The 26,709-nt window shown below is 39.6% G+C and overlaps 1 protein-coding gene across 2 annotated transcripts in view; it reads left to right on the top strand.

Moving 5' to 3' along the window:
- The window catches only part of ltbp1 (latent transforming growth factor beta binding protein 1), a 222,823-nt gene extending 197,773 nt beyond the window's left edge, over positions 1–25,050 (top strand). For both annotated transcript variants that reach the window (XM_050070671.1, XM_050070670.1), the window contains 9 exons: positions 1,181–1,318; positions 3,206–3,367; positions 4,377–4,463; positions 6,854–6,982; positions 9,895–10,035; positions 14,172–14,348; positions 15,746–15,895; positions 19,430–19,579; positions 19,669–25,050. In XM_050070671.1, the coding sequence (XP_049926628.1) occupies positions 1,181–1,318; positions 3,206–3,367; positions 4,377–4,463; positions 6,854–6,982; positions 9,895–10,035; positions 14,172–14,348; positions 15,746–15,895; positions 19,430–19,579; positions 19,669–19,853 (1,319 nt within the window). In that variant the 3' untranslated portion in view covers positions 19,854–25,050. The remainder of the gene's footprint in view (positions 1–1,180; positions 1,319–3,205; positions 3,368–4,376; positions 4,464–6,853; positions 6,983–9,894; positions 10,036–14,171; positions 14,349–15,745; positions 15,896–19,429; positions 19,580–19,668) is intronic.
- Positions 25,051–26,709: the final 1,659 nt, after the last annotated feature.

The raw sequence follows: 26,709 nt of genomic DNA, 5'->3' as shown, positions 1-26,709 counted from the left end.
GCACTGTGCTGTTCGTCTTTTGCATCATAATGGTAATTCCGAAAGCCGAAGACGATGACTCTCGGTACCCCTCCCGCTGACATGTTGATGCCTATCTGATATAAGAGGGCCTGTTTCTCCAATAAACACGTAAGGTACGTAGAGCGGGCATGACTGATTGACAGGGTAGTGATCCAATCATGACAGCGCCATTCTCAGCCTGCGCTCCTACCAGGTAATCGACATTATTTTTTAAATTAATTTATTAATTTTATATTCTAACCGAAAACATGATGTGAATAACACTCAAGTCATTCAAGTCATCGTGTCTCAAGTCAAATCAAGTCCCGAGTCTTTAACTTCCAAGTCCAAGTCAAGTCACAAGTCATCAAAACAGCGACTCGAGTCGACTCGAGTCCAAGTCACAATGACTCGAGTCCCCATCTCTGATATATTGTAATTTACCTTTTTTCAACCTTTTTCCCCCAAAGGAAAACCTTATAATATCTGTTGTATATAATAAGATACATTTTTCTGTCTGTTCATCACACTTCAGCCATTTTATTTGCAGCAAAATGTATGGAGTGGACTGAAAAAGCCATTGATTATATTACTCTAGTAAGGCTACCTGAAGTTTAATTTGTATTTTTTGATAATAATGATTTATACAATATGAAAACCAAGACAATACAATATTGCCACACAGAAATTGTGATACTTTGCTGTGTTGATTTTTTTCTCCCACTCCTAATATTATGTTATATATGCCCTGTCTTACACCTGGCCTTGGTGGCCACAGCGCAGCACAACTGTCATTGCTAGTTTCAGATCGACACAGTTTTCATTTTCACAGCCAGCGTCCACGTTGTCTAAGTAGCAAATGTACTTTCATCCATCGGTGCACCCATGGGTGTGTTGATCGTTAAATGAGGTGTGGTCAGGTTCATTTTTAGAGCAGTACTATTATCTGTAAACATTACACACAAGAAGCAGCATGACTTCATTGATTGGTGTTCAGACCAAATGGAGCAGGATGGGGAGATCTTTCTTTGTTTGCAACAGCTGCTGTATTTGCCCACCTCTTGTCCACTTTGCACACCTGATGATGCACAAAGGCATTATTTCTTGATTGTTAAGAGACTCATGACCAGACTATTTAAAAAAGCATTTATCGACATGGTGCTCTGTTCCTTTTCCACAGATGTAAATGAGTGTGAGCTGCTGAGCAGTGTGTGTGGAGAGGCCCAGTGCGTGAACACTGATGGTTCCTTCCTCTGCGAGTGTCCCAGAGGCCAGGACTATAACGTCATGATTGCCAAGTGCGAGCCCATTCCCACAGGTGAGCCACCTTCAGCTTTTGAATATATGCAATGATGAAAGAATAAATACAATGAATACAGCAACCTGAAAGGTGGATATTGGCATGCACAACCTCCCATATTGGTCAGTTGCAAATTAGTGACTTCCTGTAGAAGTGGAGTCCATATTCACTACAATAGGGAAATAAAGCAATTCACATAAACAACAATAAATCTGCTTCAACCAATCACATTTATGTAAAACTGCACCCACAAACATTTAAATGACCCCATAGTCAAATCCAGACTTGACTGTGGATGTATGATGCTTTATGCAAACAAAATAATTTTTTTTTTTTTTTTTCAGGTGGTATCTTTTTAAAAATGTATTATCAGTGAGCCCAATCTCATTACAAAGTCAGATAATCTACAGTGTAATTTAGATGTCCTCACTGAGTGGATCCCTTGTGTCTAATTATTTGTTTTATATTTTATTTATATTAGTCCTAGTACATTAAAGATGAGAAACAAGCAATTCTCAATCATCTTCTTCTACCCACAGTTCTTTTACTTGAAGATATGTTAGTTTGCTGTCGTGTTAAGGTTTATTCTCACTGCCGCGATACGGAAATGCGGGAAGGGTTTGCGGAATATTGGCACAGCGCCTTTCCGCGCTCAAACCATACACAGGCGCGGTACGGATGCGGTGCGGAATTCCGTGTTGTTGTGTTCCAAGTCCGCGCTACGTGAACAGGTGCAGATGAACATGGATGAGAGTAGCAGCAGTAGCAGCAGTAGCAGCAGCAGCAGCGGCAGCGAGCTAGCAAGCTAACGTTTAACAAGCGTCAACATCAGCTTTCTTTAGCACTTACCACTCTCACCGCAGCCACCAAGCTGGACAATGGACTGCCAGACATTGTCCTTTAATTCATTGTCTTTTATCAAAAAGGACGGGGTGCTGTGAAATTATCAACCTTTCTCCCATACTGTCCTGCCTGACTGGATTTCGGACTCTCCCGGTCTGCGCGACTATAAACAAACAATTTCATTGGCCCAGCTGTGTAGTCCTGCCGGAGAATTCCGTGGGGGGTCAAAGTCAAAGTTTTTCACCGCACGAAAGTTCCGCCCCGGTGTGCAAACTTCCATAAGAACCCATGAAATCAACTTTTATATTTTTCCACGAGAATAATCCACGTGGATATTCGCCCTCAGTGAGAAAGGACTTTTAGGTGGTGATGGAATCCTGCAACATGTACAGCAGAGGTTATTACAGGTCAAGCAATTTGTACATGACCTGAAAAGGGATCATGACTGTGTTTGAGATTAACCTTCCTTTACAGTGAAATATTAAATTAATGAACATGACAGTATGGCAACTGGATCGTGAACTCAGACTGAGTTTAGTGGCTAGTTCAGGAAATGGGATGTAAATACACCTCTGTTCTGGAAAATGTTCCAACATTTTGCAGATGAACTGCTTACAATTGTGTTTAAAGCCAACATAAAGAGATTTTCACTTTATCTTACTTTGAACTGGTTGGGAAAATCTCTGAGGAGAAATGAATTGGCTCCTCACTGGAACATTCAAAACTCCTGTTTGCAGTGCAGCTGTAGAAAATTTGTATTTTTCTCTATGGCAGCACTGCACATAAGGAACACATAAGTAAGACATATAGAGTCTGGAGGGGCTGGAAAACTTTTCTACTCCTGCTGCAGTGTAAGTGAGAAATGACTGTCTGGACTTGAAGACCACTTGAGGATCAGGTTAGGCCCTTCAAGTTTTCAGGAGATCGTGTCTGCCAAATGCCGTCTCCAGACTCATCATTAGACATGAGTAACAACCACTGAGCTAAACAATTTTTATTTCCTGTCTGAATTTGACTCTGTGTTCATCCTTCTCTCCTTTTATTCCTTTATTCATCTCTCAGGGTCATCAGTGGAGCTGAAGGAGTGCTACTATCGTCTGAATGATGAGAACTTGTGTGAGAGTGTGCTGACCAGCCATGTCACTCTGCAGGAGTGCTGCTGCACATTAGGTGCTGGATGGGGTGACAACTGTGAGGTGTATCCCTGTCCCGTCAATGGCACAGGTCAGTTAGAGAAGAAGGAGAAAAGAAGCTGAACAATAACAAAAAGATACACTGAGTATCTTTACTAGACACACCTTTGGCTATATTTCAGGAACACAATATACTGCTAGATCTTAAAAGCTTAATTTTAACACCTTAATGAACTATATTCTACTGACAAATTCAAGGGCAAAAGCTCCTGTGTTAATGGAATTATCTAATGAATATGAGGGTCCTGTTCTTTGTATGTAGATAAATGATTTAGCCTGATTTGACTGATGATTTGGAATAGGCCTTGAATGTTCAGTTCTTCAAAGCTGGCTTAGAAGAAGAAAAAGATAGACCTATACTTTGTTAATCCCTGAAGGGAAATTCAGTTTTTTTGTCTCTGTTGTCATATGCGCACAGGCCAGAAGTACACACTCAAACAGAACCTATACATACATTAAATTGCGAAATGTTAGAGGGAGGGGGCTGCCTTGGACAGCAGTCCTCCAGTTAACATGCCAATAGTGCGCTTCCTCAAAACTTGTAAAACCTGTAGCAGATAAAACTGCACATTTAGAGTGGCCTTTTTTATTGTGACCATCCCAAGGCACACATGTGTATTAATGATGCTGTTTAATCAGCATCTTGATATACCACACCTGTCAGGTGGATGGGTTATCTTGGAAAAAGAAAAGCGCTCACTAACACAGATTTAAACAAATTTGTGAACAATATTTCAGAGAACTAAGCCTTTTGTGTGCATAGAAAAAGTCTTAGATCTTTTATTTCAACTCACGAAAAATGGGAGTAAAAAAAAGTGTTGGGTTTTATATTTATTTGTTTATATTTTCAGTGTAGTAACAAACTACCAACCCATTTTAACAATTGAGCATAAACTAAACCTCTCTGTTAGCCGATACAGTAAAGTTTGCCAAATAAAGTGTTCTTACGGTATATATACTATGTATGTACAAACACACACACAAAACTTTGTGCTCGATGGACTCCTAACCTTTAAACATCCATGTTGGTCCCCTTTCAGACCAGTTCAATCAGATGTGTCCATCTGGAAGAGGTTTTATTCCCAATGGAGATTCACTGTACGTACCCACAGCTGCCAGCTACAAAGGTAAGACTAAGCTACTTCTACACCACTTACCATCATACAGAAATCACTTGTTTTCCTTTTCACCTGTTGCAGTGCATAATGCTTACAGCTCTCACTCACATAATTGTCAAACAGTAACGTTATTTTGCTGATTATATTTAGCTGCCATTTGCAACACATTATTAGCTGTTTGATAACGTAGTCAAGGTGAAGGCTCATGTTATTTATAACGTTATGTTATGTTTCTAATGTTATTGAGAGTGGTTAGCAGAGTGAAGGTGAACCAGTATGCTAAAGCTGAAGGCAAGCCGCTGGTAGAAAAAGAGGCGGTAACTAATTTGCATAGTCATAGGTCCACACATACTAAATGAGGCAAAGGTGTAGAGTTAAATCTAAGCCATTTTAAAGCATTTTGGATTTTTTTTTTTTTTTACAGAAATATAATTTTGATGAAGAGAAGTGAGTTTTTAGGGCTTCCCTGGGCTTTGTATCAGATTTTTTTTTTTACAAAACTATAGTATTTTAGTAATTACTATTGGCCAATATATTTTTTCAAGATTTTTAAACTCTAAAACTATCATCATTGGCCCCCAAAATCCAGTACCCTTCAGGTTGTAGTCTGAATTTTGAGGATGAAGTTTACACATTCACCCTCCAAATTTCCCACAACAGAACAAAAAAGTAGTACCTTTGGCTTGTGCATTACTTTCTGCTAACATTCTCACAATGCTATTTATCGTATTTTATAGATGCGAAAATTATGAGAAGGGTTCAGCTGCAGCCTTGCAGACCCCCCAAACCATGGCTCATACAAACAGTGGCTTATGGAGAAATAGTACATGGGGCATGGACACAATGTGTCATGTTGGAAGAGCGGAGCAGGGCTTTTTACCTGCTACACAGACTCTCTTTTTGTAGTGTGCAGTTGCTGCCAGCTTCACTGTGTATGTATTGAGTTTTGCCAAGTGATAATGCAATTGGCTATGTCGGGTTGGAAGGTTATATTAACTGTATTAAATTCATTAAGTGGATCATTTTAACAACAGGATGCATTGATTTCACCGATTTATTTTTAATACAAAATGTAAAACACCCCTAAGATTGCGCTTTTGCTTTGCATTGGCTCTGGTACAATGAGGTATTTATTTTTATCATTTTTAAACAGCTTCTATTCATTTTTATGCAGTTCTATGCAGTTTTTACCTGTCTGAGGGCCACGGAGCTGCATGTAAAGAAAAATAAATAGACCGTAAAAGTAACATTTAGCAGCCTGGTGCCCATTTTCACCAAAAACATTAGGTATAGTACCTTTAGAACCAAAATTAAACCTTACAGACATGTACCTAGACTGTGGCTCAGTTTAGCGTTTCCACCGTAGACAGTACTCTTAAATGTAGGAGGGGTTGTTGTCACTCACTGTTCCATCCTGGTTTTACTGTGTTTCCTCTTCACCAGTGATGCAGAGGAACATCTGCACCTCATTTAACATTCACATAACGACGTTGTACATTGACATTTTCAGAAAGAAAAGAACAGATTGTCATTGGAGTGAGAGTCTCTCTTAATAGGACAAATAAAAATGGGTTTGTGCATTTACAGTAGTCCTTCTCAGGCAAGAGTAGGGGTGTAGTGCTGCTGGAGCCCACCAGAACACTGCTTCGCCTTATTTTTTCTCAAAGTGAGGATTAGAATATATGCCAGCTGAAATTCATACACATATTTTAAAGAATTGAAGATCCAATCGTTACTATAGCTTATGTCATTCAAAAGAGACAATAAAAACAAATGGAGTGGTCAAAGATGTCATATTGACATTTAAGGTGTGATGTTTGATTCATGTCATCAACTCTCAACTCTCACTAAGTAACATCACAGGTAAACATCCACCTTAAAAGTTGCCAGTAGCTGCTGACGTTGAGTTAAAATATTTTTTCTAACTGGTAAAGATGAAAAGGCAGCATAACATCCTTTCAATTTATAGTTGTAGTTGACTAATGTATGAAAACTTGCAGTGGTTACATAACCTTCCAAACCAACCACAACTCAGCCCTGAGCAAGAGTTAACAGCTCTCTGTTGACCAATCAGTGGACTGCAGTGTTTCTAGCTCCACCTTTTAGTACCAGATCCATGTGCTGGGTACCCCAACAGAGGGGTGACCAAAACTGGGGACTATTATATTGGTACCATCCACACCTTTTCACAATGGAAATGGAAAAAGAAACTGTTGTGCACTAATGTGTACCAAACTGAACTGATCTGAACCAAACCAGCCTGCCTGGTGGTAACGATATGTTATTTCTCCATAAAGCCACAGTGCAGTTACTCCTGGCTCTCCAACATAAGACTTTTAAAGCCAACAGAAACTCTCTGAACATGTAACATGACCTGCCCACTCTCTGTCTGTTTGCAGATGCAGATGAATGTACACTGTTTGGCCAGGAGGTGTGTAAAGGAGGCTTCTGTTTGGACACTGTGGGCAGCTACGAGTGTTACTGCAAGACAGGACAGGACTACGACCCCTCCAAACTGGAGTGCAGAGGTCAGGGTGATGTACAGCAAACAAAAAAGCTCTGTATGCATGTGTGTGTGAGAGACACTTGTTGATGTTAGAAGTTTCCTCCACTGCCTTTCACACTTAATACTGAAAACTGATTACTTGCGCAGTTCAGTTACCAGCCACATTAACAACACATTAAATTAACCAGAGTATAGGGCATGTGGGCTACTGAAGCACAACAATTTTTAGGCTGCAACCTCAAAATGTTTCTATGGCACCTCAGGGAATTTCTATTTTTACAGTGAATGGCTCTATGTCTGAAGATTGTGCACAATGGTTTGGTAAGAATGTGAAAAGGTTATAGATATTTTAATTAGAATAATCTTAATGAGAAGATTAAGGACATCAACATTTTAGATAAAAAAATTAAAGTGAGAGTGAAAATTTTAAAATAATCTTAACTCAAGGTCCACTCACCTGCTCTTTCCAGAGCTTTTCAACTGCATCTCAGTCTTGGCAAATCTTTTGAGCACTTTAAGGCCTGTCTATGTGGGCTTAATAGTTAGGCACTGAAGTTTATTCTTTTTTATGCCTCCATGCCAGTGATAGCCAAAGCCAGAGGCATGATTTTTTTCAAATTTGGCACAAATGTTCACTTGGACTCAATGATAGAAGTTATTCGATTTTGGTGGTCATAGGTCAGAGTTTAAGGTCACTTTGACTTTTTGTCATTCTTGTGAACACTATATCTCAAGAACACTTTGAGGGAATTTCTTAAAATTTGGCACAAACGTTCACTTGGACTCAACAATAAACTGATTAGATTTTGGTGGTCCATATGACCTCACAAAACATGTTTTTGGCTGTAACTCAAGGACTTTTACAGTTATTATGACAAAACTTTACAAAAATGTCTTGTTGGACATTATGATGAAGTGATGATATTTTATATGTAAAAGGTCAAAGGTCAACTCCACTGTAACATCATAATATTATGTATAAAAAACTTTTCTGGCCATTACTCAAAGTCATATCTCAGGAACACAAGGGGAGACATCTTGTCAAAGACTTAATTGGTGACACCAATCTTGGGTGCTCACCATGAAACTGATTGAATAGATCAGGGGTATTCAACTAAAATTCAAAGAGGTCCAGTTAGAGAAAATTTCCTTATGCAAAGGTCTGGAACATCATAATGTCTCACTTGCGATATGATTTAGTGTGATATATACTGAAGTAGCCTAGCAGTTGTATCAACATCTGCAAGTAATCAACATCTGACTGTCAAATCAAATAAAGAATATGCGGTTCAAAAACATTGTGAAAATATTAATTATCACTTAACATTGAACTATACAGATATACATTTAAAAATAAAATGGAGAAAATAAATGAAATAGGTTTTGAACTGTGCATCTTAAAATACAGTGCTTAATTTTAGAAAAAATGAAATGTGTAGCAACAGCTTGAATTTTCCTTTTTCCTTGTTAACCTTCCTTGTTTCTCTTTCTTTCCCTCTTTTCCTACTCTCCCCACTTTTTGTTGTTCAGTGAGAGAACTAAGCTGTCTCGCAGCTGTATGTGGAGCCAAACATGGTCAAGATGTACAGGGCTTCTTTCCTCAATCCTGGGAAAGCTTCCTCTGTTTTTCTCCGTCTCTCGCTCACTCATCTCTTCCTCTGTGTTTCTCTCTGTCCCTCGCTCACTCGTGTCTTCCTCTCTGTCTTCTCTCCCTGTCTCCCGCTCACTTGCCTCTTTCTCTCCGTCTTCTCTCCCTGTCTTCCGCTCACTCGCCTCTCTGTCTTCTCTTCCTGTATCGCTTTCTTTCTTTTTCTATATTTCTGTCTTTCTATTTTTCATCATTTTCCCGCTTGTCACTCTCCTGTCATCTCTCCCATCTGACTGTATACAGAGTCGCAATGTTAATCACCTGGAATGCAGAGATTTCATTGGCTGGGTGGCATCACGTGGGATGGCTTAACTCGCATGCCATTGGTCTGTGCGTTTCCTGATCAGCTAAAACAGTGCCATAAAGACTAGAAAAGTTGCGCCGGTTTAAATAGAAGCTTCCCGTCAAATTTTAAAATCCCTTTATAATTTACTGGTTATAGGTCTGGGTCCATATAGGAAAGCGTCTGTGTCTGGACTCAGACTCCAGTCCGCCTGTTAGTGACCAAGGGTATAGATCTTCTGTGCTGCGGGGGGGAACATTTGTGTGAAGCATACATGTTTTCACAGACATGGATATAAACTTAAAAGGACATTGTGTAACATTTTCAGTTGTTTATTGGCAAAAATCGATGTCTGCATTGGTGTACTGTTACCTCCACCAATAATCTGACTTATTCTCGTAAAAGGAGAATTTCCGATTTGTTTGTACATTGTGCGGGCAAGTCGTTTGGGGGGTTCCATAACATTTTGCCATCTTGAAAATACATCCGCCAGCAAGGGACATACAGCACCGCCTTCGGCGTTTTCGTTTAGAGCCAGGCCAGCTGCGTGACTGAGAAGCCAAATGAGAGCAGCAAGAGGCACTTTGCTACTACCCCGGCACTACTGCAGCATAACAAAGTCCCACTCTTTGAGCATAATGCAGAATCATGCAGATGCAGAATCGGAGTTAAAGAAAAAAAGGAAGAAAATATCAGCTTTATAAGATGATCCAGTTGTAGATCAGCAGTCATGTGAACTCTACAATCTTTCTTTACTCAGCGGACATAAACTTCCCTTTTACAAACTCCTTTAAAGTAAATGGAAAATCTGTTCATTCGCTTATATTTCATGGTGTGCTGATGCTGTTTCATCAATATAAAACTTTTTTGTAGGGGCTAGCATTTGTGAGGGAGAGGATATACTGATCCAAGGCAGCATAGGGTGAGAAGTTCAACTGACATGAAGAAAGTCCTTTGACTTATTTTTCCTTTACATATCTCTATTTGCTTTTCTTTCTTGTAGACATCAATGAGTGTCTTGATGACTCGGTGTGTGTTGGTGGACAGTGTTTGAACACAGATGGCTCATACATGTGTTTCTGTACACATCCCATGGTGTTGGACCCAAACAGTAACCACTGTGTCTTCGTTCCTGAGGTGGCTGGTAAGACAGGCTTTTTTTATATTCCATGCACACATTCAAGACACAATTTTAACCTTTATTTAACCAGGAAGTCCCCTGACATTAATATGACTTTTTTGATGGAGACCTGGCCAAGATAGCATGCTATTACAAGGTTGCAGGCTACAAAGATAAAAATGAGAGCATTTCAAAACCAGACAAGGGACAGTTAAAAATAGAGCATGTTAGAAACAGACAGGGACAAGAGATAGATAATACAAAATCCAGTTTTAACATAGTAGTTAACATATACTTTATTTTTCCCCGAGGGGGAATTCAGTTTTTTTCACTCTGTTGTCATATACACACAGGACCTATACATGCATTTAATTGGAGAGATGAGGGTGGGGGCTGCCTTGGACAGGTGCCCCAAGCAGTTTGGGGTTCAGTGCCTTGCTCAGTGGCACTGAACCCCAAACTGCTTGCACAGCAGTGCCCAGGAGGCAAATTGGCACCTCTCCAGCTACCGGTCCACACTCCATATTGGTCCGTACAGGGACTTGAGCCAGCAACCCTCCAGTTCCCAAGTCAAGTCCTTTTGGACTGAGCTAACGCTGCCCCTGTTGCACTCTTCAGTTACACCGTTTTTTTGGTCAGAGCTTTGAACTCTCCCAGTGAGACAGAATAATGAAGCTGCAGTGTGTCTTAAAGGTTATTCCATGAGAAGGGCTAAAATTGGAAAAAGTTGTTCTATCAAGTTCTGAGCTAATCCTGGGTACCTGGTGGAGTCATCATCTAGTGGAACACAGATTGTAATAGTTTTTGTTGAGTGACAGAAAATTACACAGATGTAAAAGGAGTTTACCCAGTATGGCTTTGTAAATAAAAAATACTAATGTCTGAATTACGGTATGGCACTTGACACCTTTGATGAGTGTTGCTTAAAGGAAACTGATGAGCTGGCAGACATTTTCAATTTATGTCTCTGTAAAAGGGTTCAGTCATCTGAATTGTAACCAGACACTATCCTTGTTTAGTAACATCATATCATCCTGAACCTGATACATATCTTTCTGATGGCTGTTTCTTTTGTATATATTTTTGAGCTACTTTCTGTTGTTTTGAAAATTAAGAGATTTGATGAAATCAGTGAATTCACTGATGAGGAAGACATTTAGAGCTTACATCTAATAAGAAGACAATGAGAACGCAATAAAAGTAGGTGGTCAGAAATATGTTTTGGTCCAACAAAAGCAGAATATTGATGAGGAGATGCACTTTCTGTATTTATAGATGTCTGCCAACTGTTTTGATGACCTAGTCCACTGAATCCGGTCCTATGTTGCTCAAGCTGGGACACACAAAACTCCTGTAGATACTCACTCAGGTTGTGCAACAAAAGATTACATTGTCTGCAACATAACAAAATTCTTTAGGTGTGCAACATGAAAGGAGAGTGTAGAATGGCACTTTTTACACAGTGATACAGTATGTGCAGGACAAGGAGATGGACACACTAAAAAACAAAGAGAGCTGTGATACACAGAGTTGAGGCATCACAGTGTAGAGGCAGCATGCATGTAAATAATGTCCCCATAGTCTAGACTTAAAAACGTAGCCCGCACAAGTGTTTTCCTAACTGCTTAATTAAGGCAGGTCCTATTTTGATAATAAAATTCCAGCCAAACCGGTTTAAGTTTCTTCACTTAGTTCTCATTATGTACTCGAAAAGAGAGCCTGTCATCAACCCAAATACCCAAGTACTTGTAGGATGATACTCTTTCAGGTCCCCTGCTAAGGTCTGAATGCCAGCATTATCTGAGATCTGGGAGCGAGCTCTGGAAAAGTTCATGAATTTAGTTCCGAATGTCCCTCCCTGAAATGTCCCCCCAGGAAATTCTTAAATCTTCTTGCCAAAATTAACACAAAGTCTTCCAATCCCCATATTATATTTGTTTCAATATTGTTAAGCTTATGCAATAATTCAGCCAAAAAAAAAAAAAAATCTCAAACGTTGGCCCCAAAAACTAATTCCTTGTGAATCATTTATACATAAAGTACATGATAAGCCCTGATGGAGCTTCTCTGGCAGTGCTCACTCCCGGGCTGTGTATCACTCCCTAAAAGTTCAAGTCTCAGTAAACCATTTGTTACCATCTACCTAAATGTAGCCATGTCCACCCTAATTCCTCAAACTATATATTTGATTTTTGGATCTTGATGGGAGCACAGCCACATTGTCCTACTTGAGAGACTTTTACCTTTATTGGATTGAATACAGTCTAAAGACAAGATATTTAAGTTTAAACTGATAAACTTTGTTTAGTTTTTTTGTTTGTTTGTTTGTTTTTGTTTTGTTTGGTTGTTGTTGTTTTGGTTTTTTTCAAATATTCACTGACTGCCTGCAACATCTTTCAAAAGTTGGGACAGAGCCGGGGCGCTGGTGGCTTAGTGGTAGAGCAGGCGCCCCATGTACAAGGCTGTTGCCGCAGCGGCCTGGGCTGGACTCCAGCCTGTGGCCCTTTGCTGCATGTCACTCCCTCTCTCTCGCCCCCCTTCACGCTTGTCTGTCCTATCTATTAAAGGCTAAAAAGCCCCAAAAAATATCTTTAAAGAGAAAAGTTGGGACAGAGCCAACAAAAGACTGGGAGAGCTGTAATGCTCAAAAAAACACCTGTTTGGAACATTCCACAGGTTAACAGGTTAATTGGCAACAAATTAAAGTATCATGACTGGGTATAAAAGGAGCATCCTCGAAACACACAGTTTTTTATTAGCAATGATGGTCACTTTGTGAAAAACTGCATGGGCAAACAGTCCAACAGTTACAGAACTACATTAAAAACTGACATGATTATATAAAGGGCTCAGGAAAATTTTGGAAAACCATTGTCAGTAAAATAGTTCTTTGCTGCATCTACAAATGTAGGTTAAGACTCTACCATACAAAGTGAAAGCCATATATCATAATAACATCCAGAGACACTGTGAACACTTCTGTGGGCCCGAGTTGACACTGACTGACACAAAGTGGAAAAGTGTGCTGTGATCTGACAAGTCCATGTTTCAAATTGTTTTTGGAAATCATGGGCGCTATGTCCTCTGGACTAAAGAGGAAACCATCCAGATTGTTACCAGTACAAAGTTCAAAACCCATCTGTCATGGTATGGAGGTGTGTTAGTGCCCATGGCATCATGGGTAACTGTCACATCTGTGAAGGCACCATGAATGCTGAAAAGTACATACAGGTTTTGGAGTAACACATGCTGCCATCCAGACAATGTCTTTTTCAAGAACGACCCTGCTTATTCCAGCAAGACAATGAGACACATTCTGCACGTGTTCCAACAGCATGGCTTTGTAGTAAAAGGGTGCAGGTACTAGACTGACTTGCCTGCAGACCAGACCTGTCTCCTATTGAACATACATTCATGCATTATGAAGCCCAAAATATGACAACATAGACCTAGGACTGTTCAGCAACTGAAGTGGTATGTCAAGTAAGAATTTTACTTTCAGAACTTTAACAATGTGTTGTTGAAAGAAAGGGTGTCACACAGTGGTAAACATGCCCCTCCCAACTTTTTGTACATGTTGCAGGCATCAAATTTAGAATGAGTGTACATATATATATATATATATATATATATATATATATATATATATACATATATTATTTTTTATTTTATTTTTATTTATTTTATTTTTTTTTCAAAAAATAAATAAGTACAGTTTTTCAGTTTGAACACTAAATATCTTGTCTTTGTTCTGTATTCAGTTGGTAGAAAAAGGATTTGCAAATCATTACATTCTGTTTTTATTTACTTTTTACATAGCACTCCAACTTTGTAAAACTGGAGCTATAAATGTTAAGTTGTAAATGTAAGGTCTACAAAATCTGAATCTGATGTATTGTGAAAATTACTGTACTAGCTACTATGGTCACTATTGCCTTCTGTACATTTCCAACCAAGACCAATTAATACTGATGAAATGTTGAAAGAAGATTGCTTGATTTAGTTGATATGCTTTAGCCCAACTACAGAAATGTAGTCAATTAGTCAATGTAGTCAGTAATATTTTTAACTAATTACATACAATCTATTTGGATGGAAGCAGAGCAAAGAACACACACCACTGTTATGTAATAATGCTGTGTGTGTGTGTGTGTTTGCAGAGCAACATGAGACGGAGCAGATAGACTACCAGGGTATCTGCTGGCAGACGGTAACAGAAGGCATGACGTGCACACAGCCGCTAGGTCCCAACAGGAAGACCACATACACAGAGTGCTGCTGTCTGTACGGAGAGGCCTGGGGCATGGACTGTGCCCTGTGTCCGCCCAGAAACACTGGTACACACCACACAACAACACACACTCAGATACACCATAGTGTTTGTCTATGTGTCTTACATTCCGTTTACCAGCTGTGCGTGATGAGCAGTGTTTGCTAGCTCTGACACATGGAAACTTATCCATGTAAACTTGTTGAGTGTTTGAGGTGCCAACATGTTTCCATTACAGCAGAGTTCCTAAGTTTTAATTTTTCAGTTTTAATTGTCAATTTCCAAAGTACATAGCTCAGAGATGAATGTAAGGAAGCAAATAAAAACTAGAGAAAGCAATTTCTGAAGAAAGTGTGGTGTGAATGCTTGATGCTGAAAGCTGATGCTACACTGAATTGCTGGCTTAAATGTGTAAGAAGAGGGGGAAGTAATAAGAATAGTTAAAGGGGCAATGGGTTTAATTAGTATTAATGTCATTGGAAAGTTGAATAATATCAATAATGTAAAAAAAGACATGAAGTATTTTAAGTTTTTTGAAACACTGATGCCAAACTGAATTGCTAGCTTTGTAAGTTCAGTAACACCCATAATATATGAAAGATGTGGAACACTGTAGGGTTTAAATGGAATTTAAAGTATGAATAAGTAGAGAAGACTTGAACAAAGCCTGAAAATGTTCAAGTCCAGCAGAAACGCTGGCTCCTAATTAATATTTTAATTAGTCATGCATCATACACACACAAATGGCAAATTAAATTTTAATTTTATTAATTGGTTTAGTTAATAATATCGCCCATACTTTCCCTGCCTTTCTACCGACTTTTCACCATTTATTCCGTACAGATAACCATAGCTGCATTTTCACTGATTGCAACAGAGGAACCTATTTGCATACGTAGCATAGAGTCTATGAAACCAAAAATCATTGAGTCGACCAGTCAACTCTGTGTTCCAGACCAGGGCAGTAGTCACCATATACATTGAGGGGGACACGTCCCCCCAATGTTCAGATATGCCCAAAATGTCCCTCCCAATATATAACTGAAACTGAAAACCAACAACAAAAAAAAAAGTTTGTTTTTTTCATTGCTATTCTAGGACAGCCTTGTAGCCCAGGTTCTGCTGTTTAATTTGATGTGTAACATCACTATATTCTTCGTGATCAGTGCATTGTTTCACACTGTGTCGTTCTCAAAGTCCCCAGTTGGGGGACTTTTGGGTTTCAGACAATTTGGGCAACCCATTAATAGAAGACGAGTGCTCATTCTTTGTCAAAATTCTTTGTCAAAATACGTTAAAATCACGTGTTTAACAGGGAATTATTCAAAATTTTCAACTCCTTAATGCCCCCAATGTTGACTCCATGGCTACAGCCTAGTTCCACACCTATGAATTTTTACAGAACCTGGCAGATCCTGACGTTCAACAAGAAATGTCTTTTTCCTCTCTGTGTCTGTCTCTCAGAGGATTATGCTTTCATGTGTAACCTTGATGGGCGGCGGTCATACGGTCATGATGCCCTTGTTGCCAGCCCAGTCCATGAATATGAAGTGAGCCCAGATTATTCACCTTCACCAGAGCAGCAGGCTGTCCTGCCATTTTACGACAAGGATTGTGAGTATTTCTATTTAATGTATGTTTTCTAGTGGTGAAACACAGGATTTTTTTTATAGAAAGAGACATTAATAGGGTCTCTACAAAGTTCTTCACAGTAATGTGACCAAGGAAAAGAATTATAAAGTACACATATAAAGTTTATCCAGGCAGGTTTTTGCAACAGACAGGCTCAGATTGTTATTATAAGTGTCTGAAGTGTCGTACTACCCTCACTTGATCTGGCCTTTATTTATTGTGTGAAAGTCTAGCTCAAGGAGATGTCTTGTTCTCAAATCTCACGAGAATGAACTTGTTGTAGGAAGACAACTTTATACTGGAAATGCAAGTGAAAGTTGAAGAGAGTAATGCAAGGAATAGTTTGTTGTGTCATCGATTATCGGATTAGAAACAGTTTATTATTCTCTATATACAGCTATCATTGAACTGTTCTATATTTATTTTAACATTTCGTCATTATTTAAAATATAATGGATTGAAAAAATTAACATGAACCCCCTGGCAGAATGGTACAGACCCCATTTGAAGAATCACAGCTCTATGGCTCGCTGTGTAAGTTGATTAAACATGCCTCTGCTGATATGCTTCACACCCTTTGTCAAACCACAACATGTTTTATGATGATCATACCAACATATTGGAGATGTGGGCACTTTTTGCATGTTACTGAGTTTATCTCAGAGGTTACTGTCCACACAGAGCATGTACCATTAAAAACTAACACTATGAAATGTAAATACAGTGATACCATTTTTTAATTACTATGTAATGAAATTGTGGTGATCCCAATTGAAAACTTTTTGAAGCTAATTGAGAATGTAGGCATTACAGCCTTTCAAATAGTTATATTCAAAAAGCACTCATGTTCTTTCTGCACAGCACTTTGCTGCCATCTTGTGATAATAAAATTAACAACATGTTAGAATGAGCTTTAAAGAAATGAAATCCAAGAGTCTGCTGATCCTGATTCAAGTCCTACAATATCCTCAGCTAAAAAAACTCTCTGCCTGACATCTCACAGTGGATAAATTATTAAGACTAAGACTAATTAAGACTTAGTAAGAGCCACTCGTGTAAACCACCAAATCAGTGCATTCAAATTTTGAAGGCATAGCTTTGGGGGAGTGCTTGGATTTATGTATGGTAAAAACATAAGAAGCCGAGAGCAATATTAGAAACTTCTACCTGAAGCCAATGGTATTATCCGTTCCACTTTTTTTAGGATTGAAGCCAGATTTCACATGAACCGTATTTTTTTCTTATCCTTCTCCCTGTTCCTCTGTCTTGTCACAGCTGTACCCCACCGCCACATTTTCTTCACTGATTCTTGGTCAAACAGCTCTTTAAAGGCTTCTGGATTTGAAAAACGCAGAAAATCGAATCTGTTACGAAAATTTTAATGACGAGCGAAAGTTTCAGACTCAGTATACAAACATGATTGACACAACGTGAGGTCTTATTTATTATTAGATGTGCGACAATTTCATTCACGTGAACATGATATTTCAAGAACAACTTTAGGGAATTTCTATAAATTTGGCACAAACATAACAATGGACTCAACAATGATCTGATAAGAATTTGGTGATCAAAGGCCAAGGTCAATGTGACCTCACAAAACTTTTTTCCTTTTTTTCTCCATAAATCAAGAATTATTGCACTAATTATGACAACAATTAACACAAATGTCCAAGGATTAAAATGGATAAAATGATAAAGTGATGGCATTTTATATCCAAAAGCTCAAATGTCAGCTTCACTGTAAAATTATATTTTGCAAAAACACCTTTTCGGAAATCACTCAACGCCATAACCCAGGAACAGAAGGGGAGACATTTGGTCAGATACTATATTGGTGACCACCCTGTGGGCCCACATCCTGCTGGCAGAAATCAGGGTCTAGTGTATTGTGTGCTGGGCAGAAGCCACCGGTTGAGTGCTGCTGTGTTTGGGTTCTCCCTGCAGAACAAGAGGGTCTTAACAAACACCATGTTCGAGCACAGGGAGGTTCATAAGTGTACCTGGTGCCAGAACACCCTAGGCCAAAGATCGATGATCGACTTTGTGTTCGTATCATCAGCTCTGCGACCATGTGTCTTGGACATTCAGGTAAAGAGAGAAGCAGAGCTGTTAACTGATCACCACCTAGTGGTGAATTGGATCAGATGGCGGGGAGGCTGCCGGACAGACCTGGTAAACCCAAACATGCAGTGAAGGTGAACTGGAACAACCTAAGACCCTGTTAGTGGACACCAGCGGTGAGGGAGGCCGTCGGGCTAAAGAAGGAGGCCTTTTGGGTCTGGCTGGCCCAGGGGTCACCTGAAGCAGCAGACAGGTACCTGCTAGCCAGAAGGGCTGCAGCTGTGGCGGTCGCTGAAGCAAAAACCCGGGCGTGGGTGGACTCAGACCAGGGGGACCACAGAATTGCATCTCTGCTTTTTGCAGATGATGTGGTTCTGTTGGCTTTATCACACTGGAGTGGTTTGCAGCCAAGTGTTCAGCAGTCGGGATGAGAGTCAGCACCTCCAAATCTGAGGCCATGGTTCTCTGCCGGATATCAGTGGATTGCTCCCTCCAGGTTGGGAGAGAGTTGCTGCCTCTAGCGAGGGAGTTCAAGTATCTCGGGGTCTTGTCCAAGAGTGAGGGTAAAATGGAATGTGAGATGGAATGTGAGTTGGGTGCGGCTTCGTCGTGGTAAAGATGGAGCTGAGCTGGAAGGCGAAGCTTACGATTTACTGGTACATCTACATCCCAACCCTCACCTATAGTCATGAGCTCTGGGTAGTGACCGAAAGAATGAGATTGTGGATACAAGTGTCCGAAATTAGTTTTCTCTGTGGGGTGGCTGGGCTCAGCCTTTCCCACACTCCCACACATGACCCCTTTCGGCACTCCTTTGCGTCAAATGGCGTCAGTTTAGGTGGTTTGGGCATCTGATCAAGATGCCTCCTGGGCGCCTACTGTTGGAGGTGTTCTGGGCATGTCCCACTGGTAGGAGACCCAGGGGCAGACCCAGAAAATGCTGGAGGGATTTAATATCTCATCTGGCCTGAGAACACCTTGGGGTCCCCCAGGAGGAGCTGGAAAGTATTGCTGGGGAGAGGGATGTCTGGGGTGCTTTGGTGGCCTGCTGCCCCTGCGACCCAGCCTGGATAAATGGATGAAAGTGGATAGATGGATGTATTAGTGACACTAGTCTTGGGTGCCCACCTTGAAATTGTGCTGATTGTATAGATCTTCTGTGCTGCTATGGGCAAGATGTCTGTGAAGCATCCATGTTTTCACAGACATGGTTGCAAACTGTAACTGCAACATGACTGGTTCACAGAGGCATACAACCGCAAGATGGTAATTCTAGTTTTGGCTACATTTTGGCTTAAAAGTGTGCTGAATTAGCTATTAGCAGTTCCCATTTGCATGTGCCCATGAATATACAGACGACTATGGCTTGATTACTTAAATACTTAGGAAAACCTTCAAATGTGTTCATTCACAGGCAAGTTCTGAGGTTGGTTTGGTCTATTTGTGTTACAGACCCATTCAAGGCATTTGAGGGTTTGCGAGCAGAGGAGTGTGGGATACTGAATGGCTGTGAGAACGGTAGGTGTGTCCGCGTTCAGGAGGGCTACACCTGCGACTGCTTTGATGGATATACCCTGGACCTGTCCCGCATGGCCTGCATTGGTAAGAGGACAGTTACACACAACTATAACACAATAAAACTCACAAAACTGTAAAATATCTGTCACATTTCTGTCCTTCTCTGTCCACAGATGTGAACGAGTGTTCAGAGCTAAACAATCGGATGTCGTTGTGTAAAAATGCAAAGTGCATTAACACAGTGGGCTCCTATCAGTGTGTGTGTCTGCCGGGCTTCACTGCCTCTGACAAACCCAACTACTGCGTGGAGGCAGCAACACACCAAACAACACACACAGTGAGTGTGGATGGACACTAGGGGCTGACAAGAGACACTACAACCACACGCACAAGCTTGTATTACTATACTTGTGAGGACGTCCACTGACATTCAGCCACTGCAAAACTCTCAACAGTAACCATAAAGTTCAACTCCCTAGTTTGGTTAAAGTGTCCAGCAGCGCTCCTAAATCCCAAAACACTTCACAGCTGATCAGCTAAAGTGACTGGGAAGAAACCTAGACATTTTGCGGTCATATAACAAAACCAGGGAGTATACCTTTGAACTGTTGAAAATCTATTCATAATTTGCCCCAAATCTAAATCAAACCTCAAAAACATTAGCCTTAAACCTTGCCTTTGAATTAATATTATCATTATTGGAATTTTACTCCATAATTTAAAAGTAATCCAAGTCCAGATCTGCTGTTCACCAGTGTCACATATTTTTTTCAACACTATGGACTTTTTTTTTTAACAGGACTTTTGTTGTATTATGTCTTTCATCATTTTAGTGGTTTTTGAATGTGGACCTTTTTAAGTAAACCCTGCCTAAATGTTATAAAGTGCTCCCAAGTGTTGTAACAAGCATAACAGTATCATTTTTTAGAATTTTTCACTGACTGTATATTGTAACTTGCTCTGGTTTCTTTAGTTCTTTATCCACACTCATATGCTGTCATTTTAAAATGCATAAATATTGCTATGTTAATGCCTAGCATCCACGCTACTTTGGAACCCCTAAAATAGAGCACTTTGAAATTGCCATTGACCCTATATCAGTTTGCGAACCCCAGGTTTGCATTTTAGTCTATTTGCTTTTTTAACAACACCCCCCTCCCTTTTACTGTCAAATATTTGCAGGACTGTGTCGTAACTTAGTGGCTTGCATGGCTCCATAAATTTGCAGAGCACCACCTACTCATAGCAGCAGGCAGCTCTGCAGCAGCGCCGCAGCAGCAGTATGAACTGCAGCAGTTCAGTGAAGTAGCTGTCCCATGCGGTTCACGCAGGCAGTGTGGCCTGGGTATTATACTTATGTAATACCTACTTACGTATACTTATGTATACTTTCAGTAAAGGTTCCACCTTGTCTTCGGTGGTACTTTTCGCCATGTCCATACTATTTTCTGTAACTAAGCAACCAACTGCAGCGTAGGCAATCTGCTTCCTGTTTACACCAGCACATGCATGCCCAGTGTACATGACTGGCCATGTGACATGCGCTGTCAGGCGTGTTAGTATAGACAGAGATTATTTCTAAAATGGTGCTAAAATGCTAGTGTCTATGGAGGTCATTTTCGTTTTAAAATGAATGTATTAGTGTGGATTTGGCCTTAGTTGAATTCTTTCCAAGAGTTAGGTGGCAGATTTCATGTTTGTGCTCTGTCTATGGAGCTAGCTAGGCTTACCATGAAGACTCAAAGCAACCTTGGTCTTTATGCTCTGCTGTACTTACACACATGAGGGTGGTATAAATCTGCCTATCTTGCTATCATAAAGAAAGTGAATGAGTGTATTTTCCTGAAATGTTGAACTCTTCTTTAATTATGAATGGGTAGTGATTGATAGAATATTGATCCTAATTATATGGTAAAGAGTCAGTTTGGATAACAAAATGCAGAAGTCAAAAAAAGGAAGAAAGCTAAAGCACGACTCACCTCCGGTCTGCAGTTAGTCAAGGTTTAAGAAATGTTCACAGTAAAAGTGTCTGAATCAGAATGGGGCCAGTAGCACTTATGAATATTAGTGAGTTAATCAAAAAGCCATAAAAATGTGCACAGAGGCTGTTTTATTATTTTTGTTTGAACCTCCTTCTACCATACTGTCACTCGCTCTACAAATATTAAACATATAAATTATTATTGCAAGGAATCACTGTTAATGTTACAAGTTCCACCTGTGCATTTACTGCAATGACAAGTCAAAATATCTGCTGTGTAAACTGTCTCTCATTCCAAATTTCTTTCTAATGTTCCTATGAAATGTAATGCATTGCATTCTGGGAACATCATGGACATTAAGAATGGGATACCAGACTCCAAGATGGTGTCCTTTCATTGGAATGAAAATGGTTTTCTGAGCACATGAGCCAAAAACAATTTCTAGCTTCCTTACACACTTACAAATAGCAATTCAAGGCTCTGGGGACGTTTTACAAGTATAAAACCCTCTTAAATTAAAATGAACAATACAAAGAGTAATGTTATTTCTTGAAATTTCCAGTGGTCTGTTTACATGGTTACAGGCCTGTCTTTTTTAATGGTGGTCTATGGGAAAAATGTTTTTTTTTAGACATTTTACTAAAAGCCACAAAAGTCAGCCTGTTGATGGTGTTAAAGGAAAGACGATAATAAAAGTCACCCTCTGGGGATCATGAATGTCTCCAACAAATTTCATAGAAATCCATCCAATAGCTGAGACTTCTTCAGCGTAATGACCAGCTGACATTGCAAACCCTTCAGCCCAACCGCTAGCATGGCTTATAGATTTTGCTTGAAAAAAATCCTTACAAAATTTCTAGCAACATATTTATTATACTCCCTGAGTAACTAACCTATCTCTTCCCTACACACATGATGTAGTGTCGGAATGAATAATAATTAGTGTTTTTTTTTTCTTACTTAGTTCAACATTTGATGGAGTTCCTGATGAAACATTTTAAGTCATATTTAAAGGGATAGCTCAGATTTTTTCAAGTGAGTTTGTAAGGGGTCTTTATTGACAGTCAGTATTTTACAAACAGTAGTTGTCAGTTGGCGCGCCCTTTGTTTGGAGCAGTCTGGAGTCTTAACTTCTGTGGAGGGGTCAGCAGCAATACATATTTTAGCCACCTAAAAAAATCAATATCACTTTAAGTGTATGCTATATTGAGCTTTACCATAATGTCAGACAGTGATTTCCAGCTGGAAAATGAAGCCATGATATTGCTCTCCTTAAAACCAGACTCAACTGAGAATTAAAGCTGCAAGCAGCGATGAACGGGACCTCGGGCTCTCGCTGTCAGCCTCCATCTCACATAGACAGTGCAAATTATTCGTAAGAGTCAAAATGTCGATAAAACAAGCAATGTCAAGAGAACGCAAGGTCATTTTTGGCCTTTATATTACAGTACATTACAATATGGATTTAATTTTCAACCGATGTATTAACTAAAATGTACCTGTGATATGTCAGCTATGGAAACAAAATGTCTTGTCCAAAACATCTACATTGAAATGAAATACACTGTCATGATTAAGTTATTATAACCCTAACCCTTCAGCCGAGGTCCCTAAAAACTGTGATTTAAGAATGCTTAACACAGGAGCTGCTGGTCTACCGCTGCCTCAAACAGTTATTTTTTTGTGTTATTGTGTGTATTATTGTGTTTAAAAGGGCTAGTCTGGATTCACCAAAGTCACACAATAACACAAACTACCTGATCGTGGCAATGGTAGACCAGTAGCTCCCATGTTCTGCAATATTGGCTTTGATGAAAGCATGGGGAACTGAAGCAGTTATCGACTTCCCTGTTGAAATGTGTTGTCTGACTGAAAGGTAAAGCTGTGAAAATTATCTTAATACAAAATACACTTAAACTGATACTTTTTTGGTGGCTACAGCAGCTACAGCTCTGCCCAGCCCTGCCCCTTGCACATGCAACAGGCTGTGAGGCTCCAACACAGAGAGCTCTCCTCTGGATTGATCAGCAAAAATGCATCAGTGACAAATGTCTTAATTTTATTGCAAATGAGAGACAGAGTTTGTGAGCTAAAACCTGTACAAGATAACATTTATGTCAACTAAAAGAACAAGAAATATATCTTCCAAATTTCTCCAATGTCGACAGCAGAACTGTTAACATTGGAGCTTATCAATACTACAGTCTTTAATAATTTGGCCCCAGGGCCTGTTTAATACCGAATTCGGTACCCATCCCAAGCTGAAATATGTTTTGTTGCTGACCAATCCACAGCAGTACACTGCTTGGCTTCCATGTCAGACTCCAGCCTCCTTCTCCAAACTGGGGGTGTGCAGGCTGACATCAACTGTGCGTAAATAACTGACAATGGAAAAGTACCCCACACAACCCCACTTAAAAAATCGAACTTTCCATTTAATTATGGTGTATGCATTTAAAATTATAATTGTTAACAATAAGAGGATAGTAAATGCTACTTTGAAGCCCAACAACTTCGATCTAAACCTAATTCTCATTTTACCCTCATTACGAAATTTTAACTGACAACCTCAAAGAGCTGTGAATCAACTGGTATGTCTTTAAGAGCTTTATCTCTTTTTTAATAACGAAGGGGACATTTGGTCCTTAAAAGTATAGAAATACAACAAGCACACAGAACACACACACATACACACACACAGACACTTACTTAATCAAAGCCCATATATTCTGCACTGTATAAGATACACACATGAAACAAACAGTAATTTACTTGAGATGAAGATTCAACCTAATCTACTACGTGGTGCCTATGTGGGGGGATAGAAACACAGAATTGTATAAAATGTATGTTTTGTCTGTTGCTTTTCTAAATCTGTTTCTTATTTTGTTTTTACGTGGCGTTTTATGTGAGTTATAAGAGGCCGTTTTGCTCATTTAACGCATCGACAAACCCTATGGACTTGTGCTGGGGGATCCAGTTGTTTTTTAAACCCACTCAAACTGATTGTGGATATTTAATTCTGTGAAGAGGCCAACTGTCTGCTCCCTCTCTTCCTCCATTGCCATCCCTCTGTCTGCCATAAAGAATAGCATGTTTCTACAGCATCACCAAATCCTGTAATATGCACATTTTGATGTTCTAAAGAAATTTGTTATTGTAAAGCCTTTGGAATAAGCTTTTTGTAGGATATTGTCATTGTTTTGTAAGAATGGTAAAATGCAATCATAAAACTACTTATTTTCTGGGACAATGCCAAGTTTTATGTGCCCTCCAAAGAACCATAAGACCTTCCGTCAACACATACAGAGGATGGGTGTTGAGATGACTGAGATTCATTTTTTATTTTTCATACTTCTCTTATCTGCGTTTCACTGCAAAGTCTTGCCAGGTTGTAAAGCTGCTATGGGACAGCGATGGGAGAGGAGAAACTTGTGTACATTTAAAACAAAAGAGTGGAGAAAACAGCTGACGTATTTGTAATTTGTACATGAATAAATAGCTTTTCTATGAATTCATATTAAAGTGTACATTAAACCCCTTGGTAATAAACCACAAATTGTGATATTTGCATTGGCTGGTTTTTAATGCATTGTCAAGTACTTTTTCTTTATACACTGTGCTTGCATTCTTGCCTTTAAACAAAATGTGATGAAAGTTGTCATTAGAGTGGCAAAGCAGTTGTTACAGACTCTGATTGCTATGTGTGTCTTTGTATCTTGTCTTCACACCAAGCGCACTGCCACTTTTCATGTCAAGTTACTTGTGAGTTTGAACGCTGGAATATTTTCTGCTGACTCACTTCATACACACGAATAACACGCATTATACGCATGAAAAATTGCTAAATCCACTTAATGGTCCTCAGTGTCATACGTCCCTGAAGGATCTCAATGCTGACTGGCTATTGGTCGCTGAAGTTCAGATTTCTCAAGTCTCGTGAAAAAGCTTATGAGGCAAAATAGCGCCACTTGCTTCATTCATGCGACTAAGTTCATCGTCCATTGCACCACCCGGCAGGATCATTGTTTTATTTGCATCCCGTTTGAACACATTACAGCTGGTTACGAACAGCCTGTAGTCTTATTTCTTTGCCTACACTGTGAAGGCTTGGAGCAAAATGGGCGCAAGTACCACACTGGGTGAATATGAATACTTATGCCCAGTCCCTTTTACTAATCTGGTATGGCTACACATTTTGACAAATAAAGGCCTGTCTCAAATAGAGGCTGGGTCTGGCTGCCAAGTAGTTCATTTTTATAGAAGGTCTTTGGATGTATTAAAAAAGAAAAAAAATATGGACCAACCATTAATGAGACTACTCAACTCTTTTCTTTTTATCGCACTTCTCCATTGTTGCACTTTCCATCCTCTCTTTCCAACCTGTAGAATACGACAGGCCCACTGATGTCGTTATAGTTTGCACATTAGGTTAAGGAAAACCTGCATTTTTTTGGTTCCAGCTCAGAACCAACATTTCAGATACTGAACCAACTCGTTTTTTATCAAAATGCTCCGAACAGTTAAAAAAAATAAGGTGCGGGAAGCAGAACAGAACCAGTTCTGTGATGGTGGAAAAGGGGTATCAGTGCCAAAAGGATGCAGCTGAAATGATGACCCATAGATTTTAAATAAAAAAAAACTGAAAGGTGTAACAGTAAAAGTGAGGTTTTGTTCAGTGCCAAAAGGGTGTAAGCTCACCACAGCAGAGGAGGGTTGAATAAATTGGATGGAAGATGAACCAGACAAAATAGATGATACTGATATCGACTCAGAGCTACAAGATAAATTAAAGAGGACTAAGAGGTACTGAGATCTAATAAAAAACAAAGCAAAAGACAGAGTTTTAGGCCAAAGTTTTATGATATACGAGTGCCTGAAAAAAGGGTAAACTTACCACCAAGCTGAAAATAGTGCAGCCAAAACCAAGCACCACCCACCAGCCAGAGCAAACTTTCTCATTTTACAGCTAGACAGTACACTAAAATATGTTTCTGAGAACATCTGACGAGAGAAACAGGCAATGGAGTAACAGAATCTTGATTCATGTACAGTGGTGTGAAAAAGTGTTTGCCCCCTTCCTGATTTCTTACTTTTTTGCATGTTTTCCACACTTAAATGTTTCAGATCATCAAACAAATTTAAACATTAGTCAAAGACAACACAAGTAAACACAAAATGCAGTTTTTAAATGAAGGGTTTTATTAATGAGGAAGAAAAAAATCCAAAGCT

This window comes from Epinephelus moara, chromosome 19 (genome assembly GCF_006386435.1).
Source record: "Epinephelus moara isolate mb chromosome 19, YSFRI_EMoa_1.0, whole genome shotgun sequence".
Lineage (NCBI taxonomy): Eukaryota > Metazoa > Chordata > Actinopteri > Perciformes > Serranidae > Epinephelus > Epinephelus moara.
Note: the sequence above shows the minus strand (reverse complement) of the source record. Positions and strands in the feature narration are given on the sequence as shown.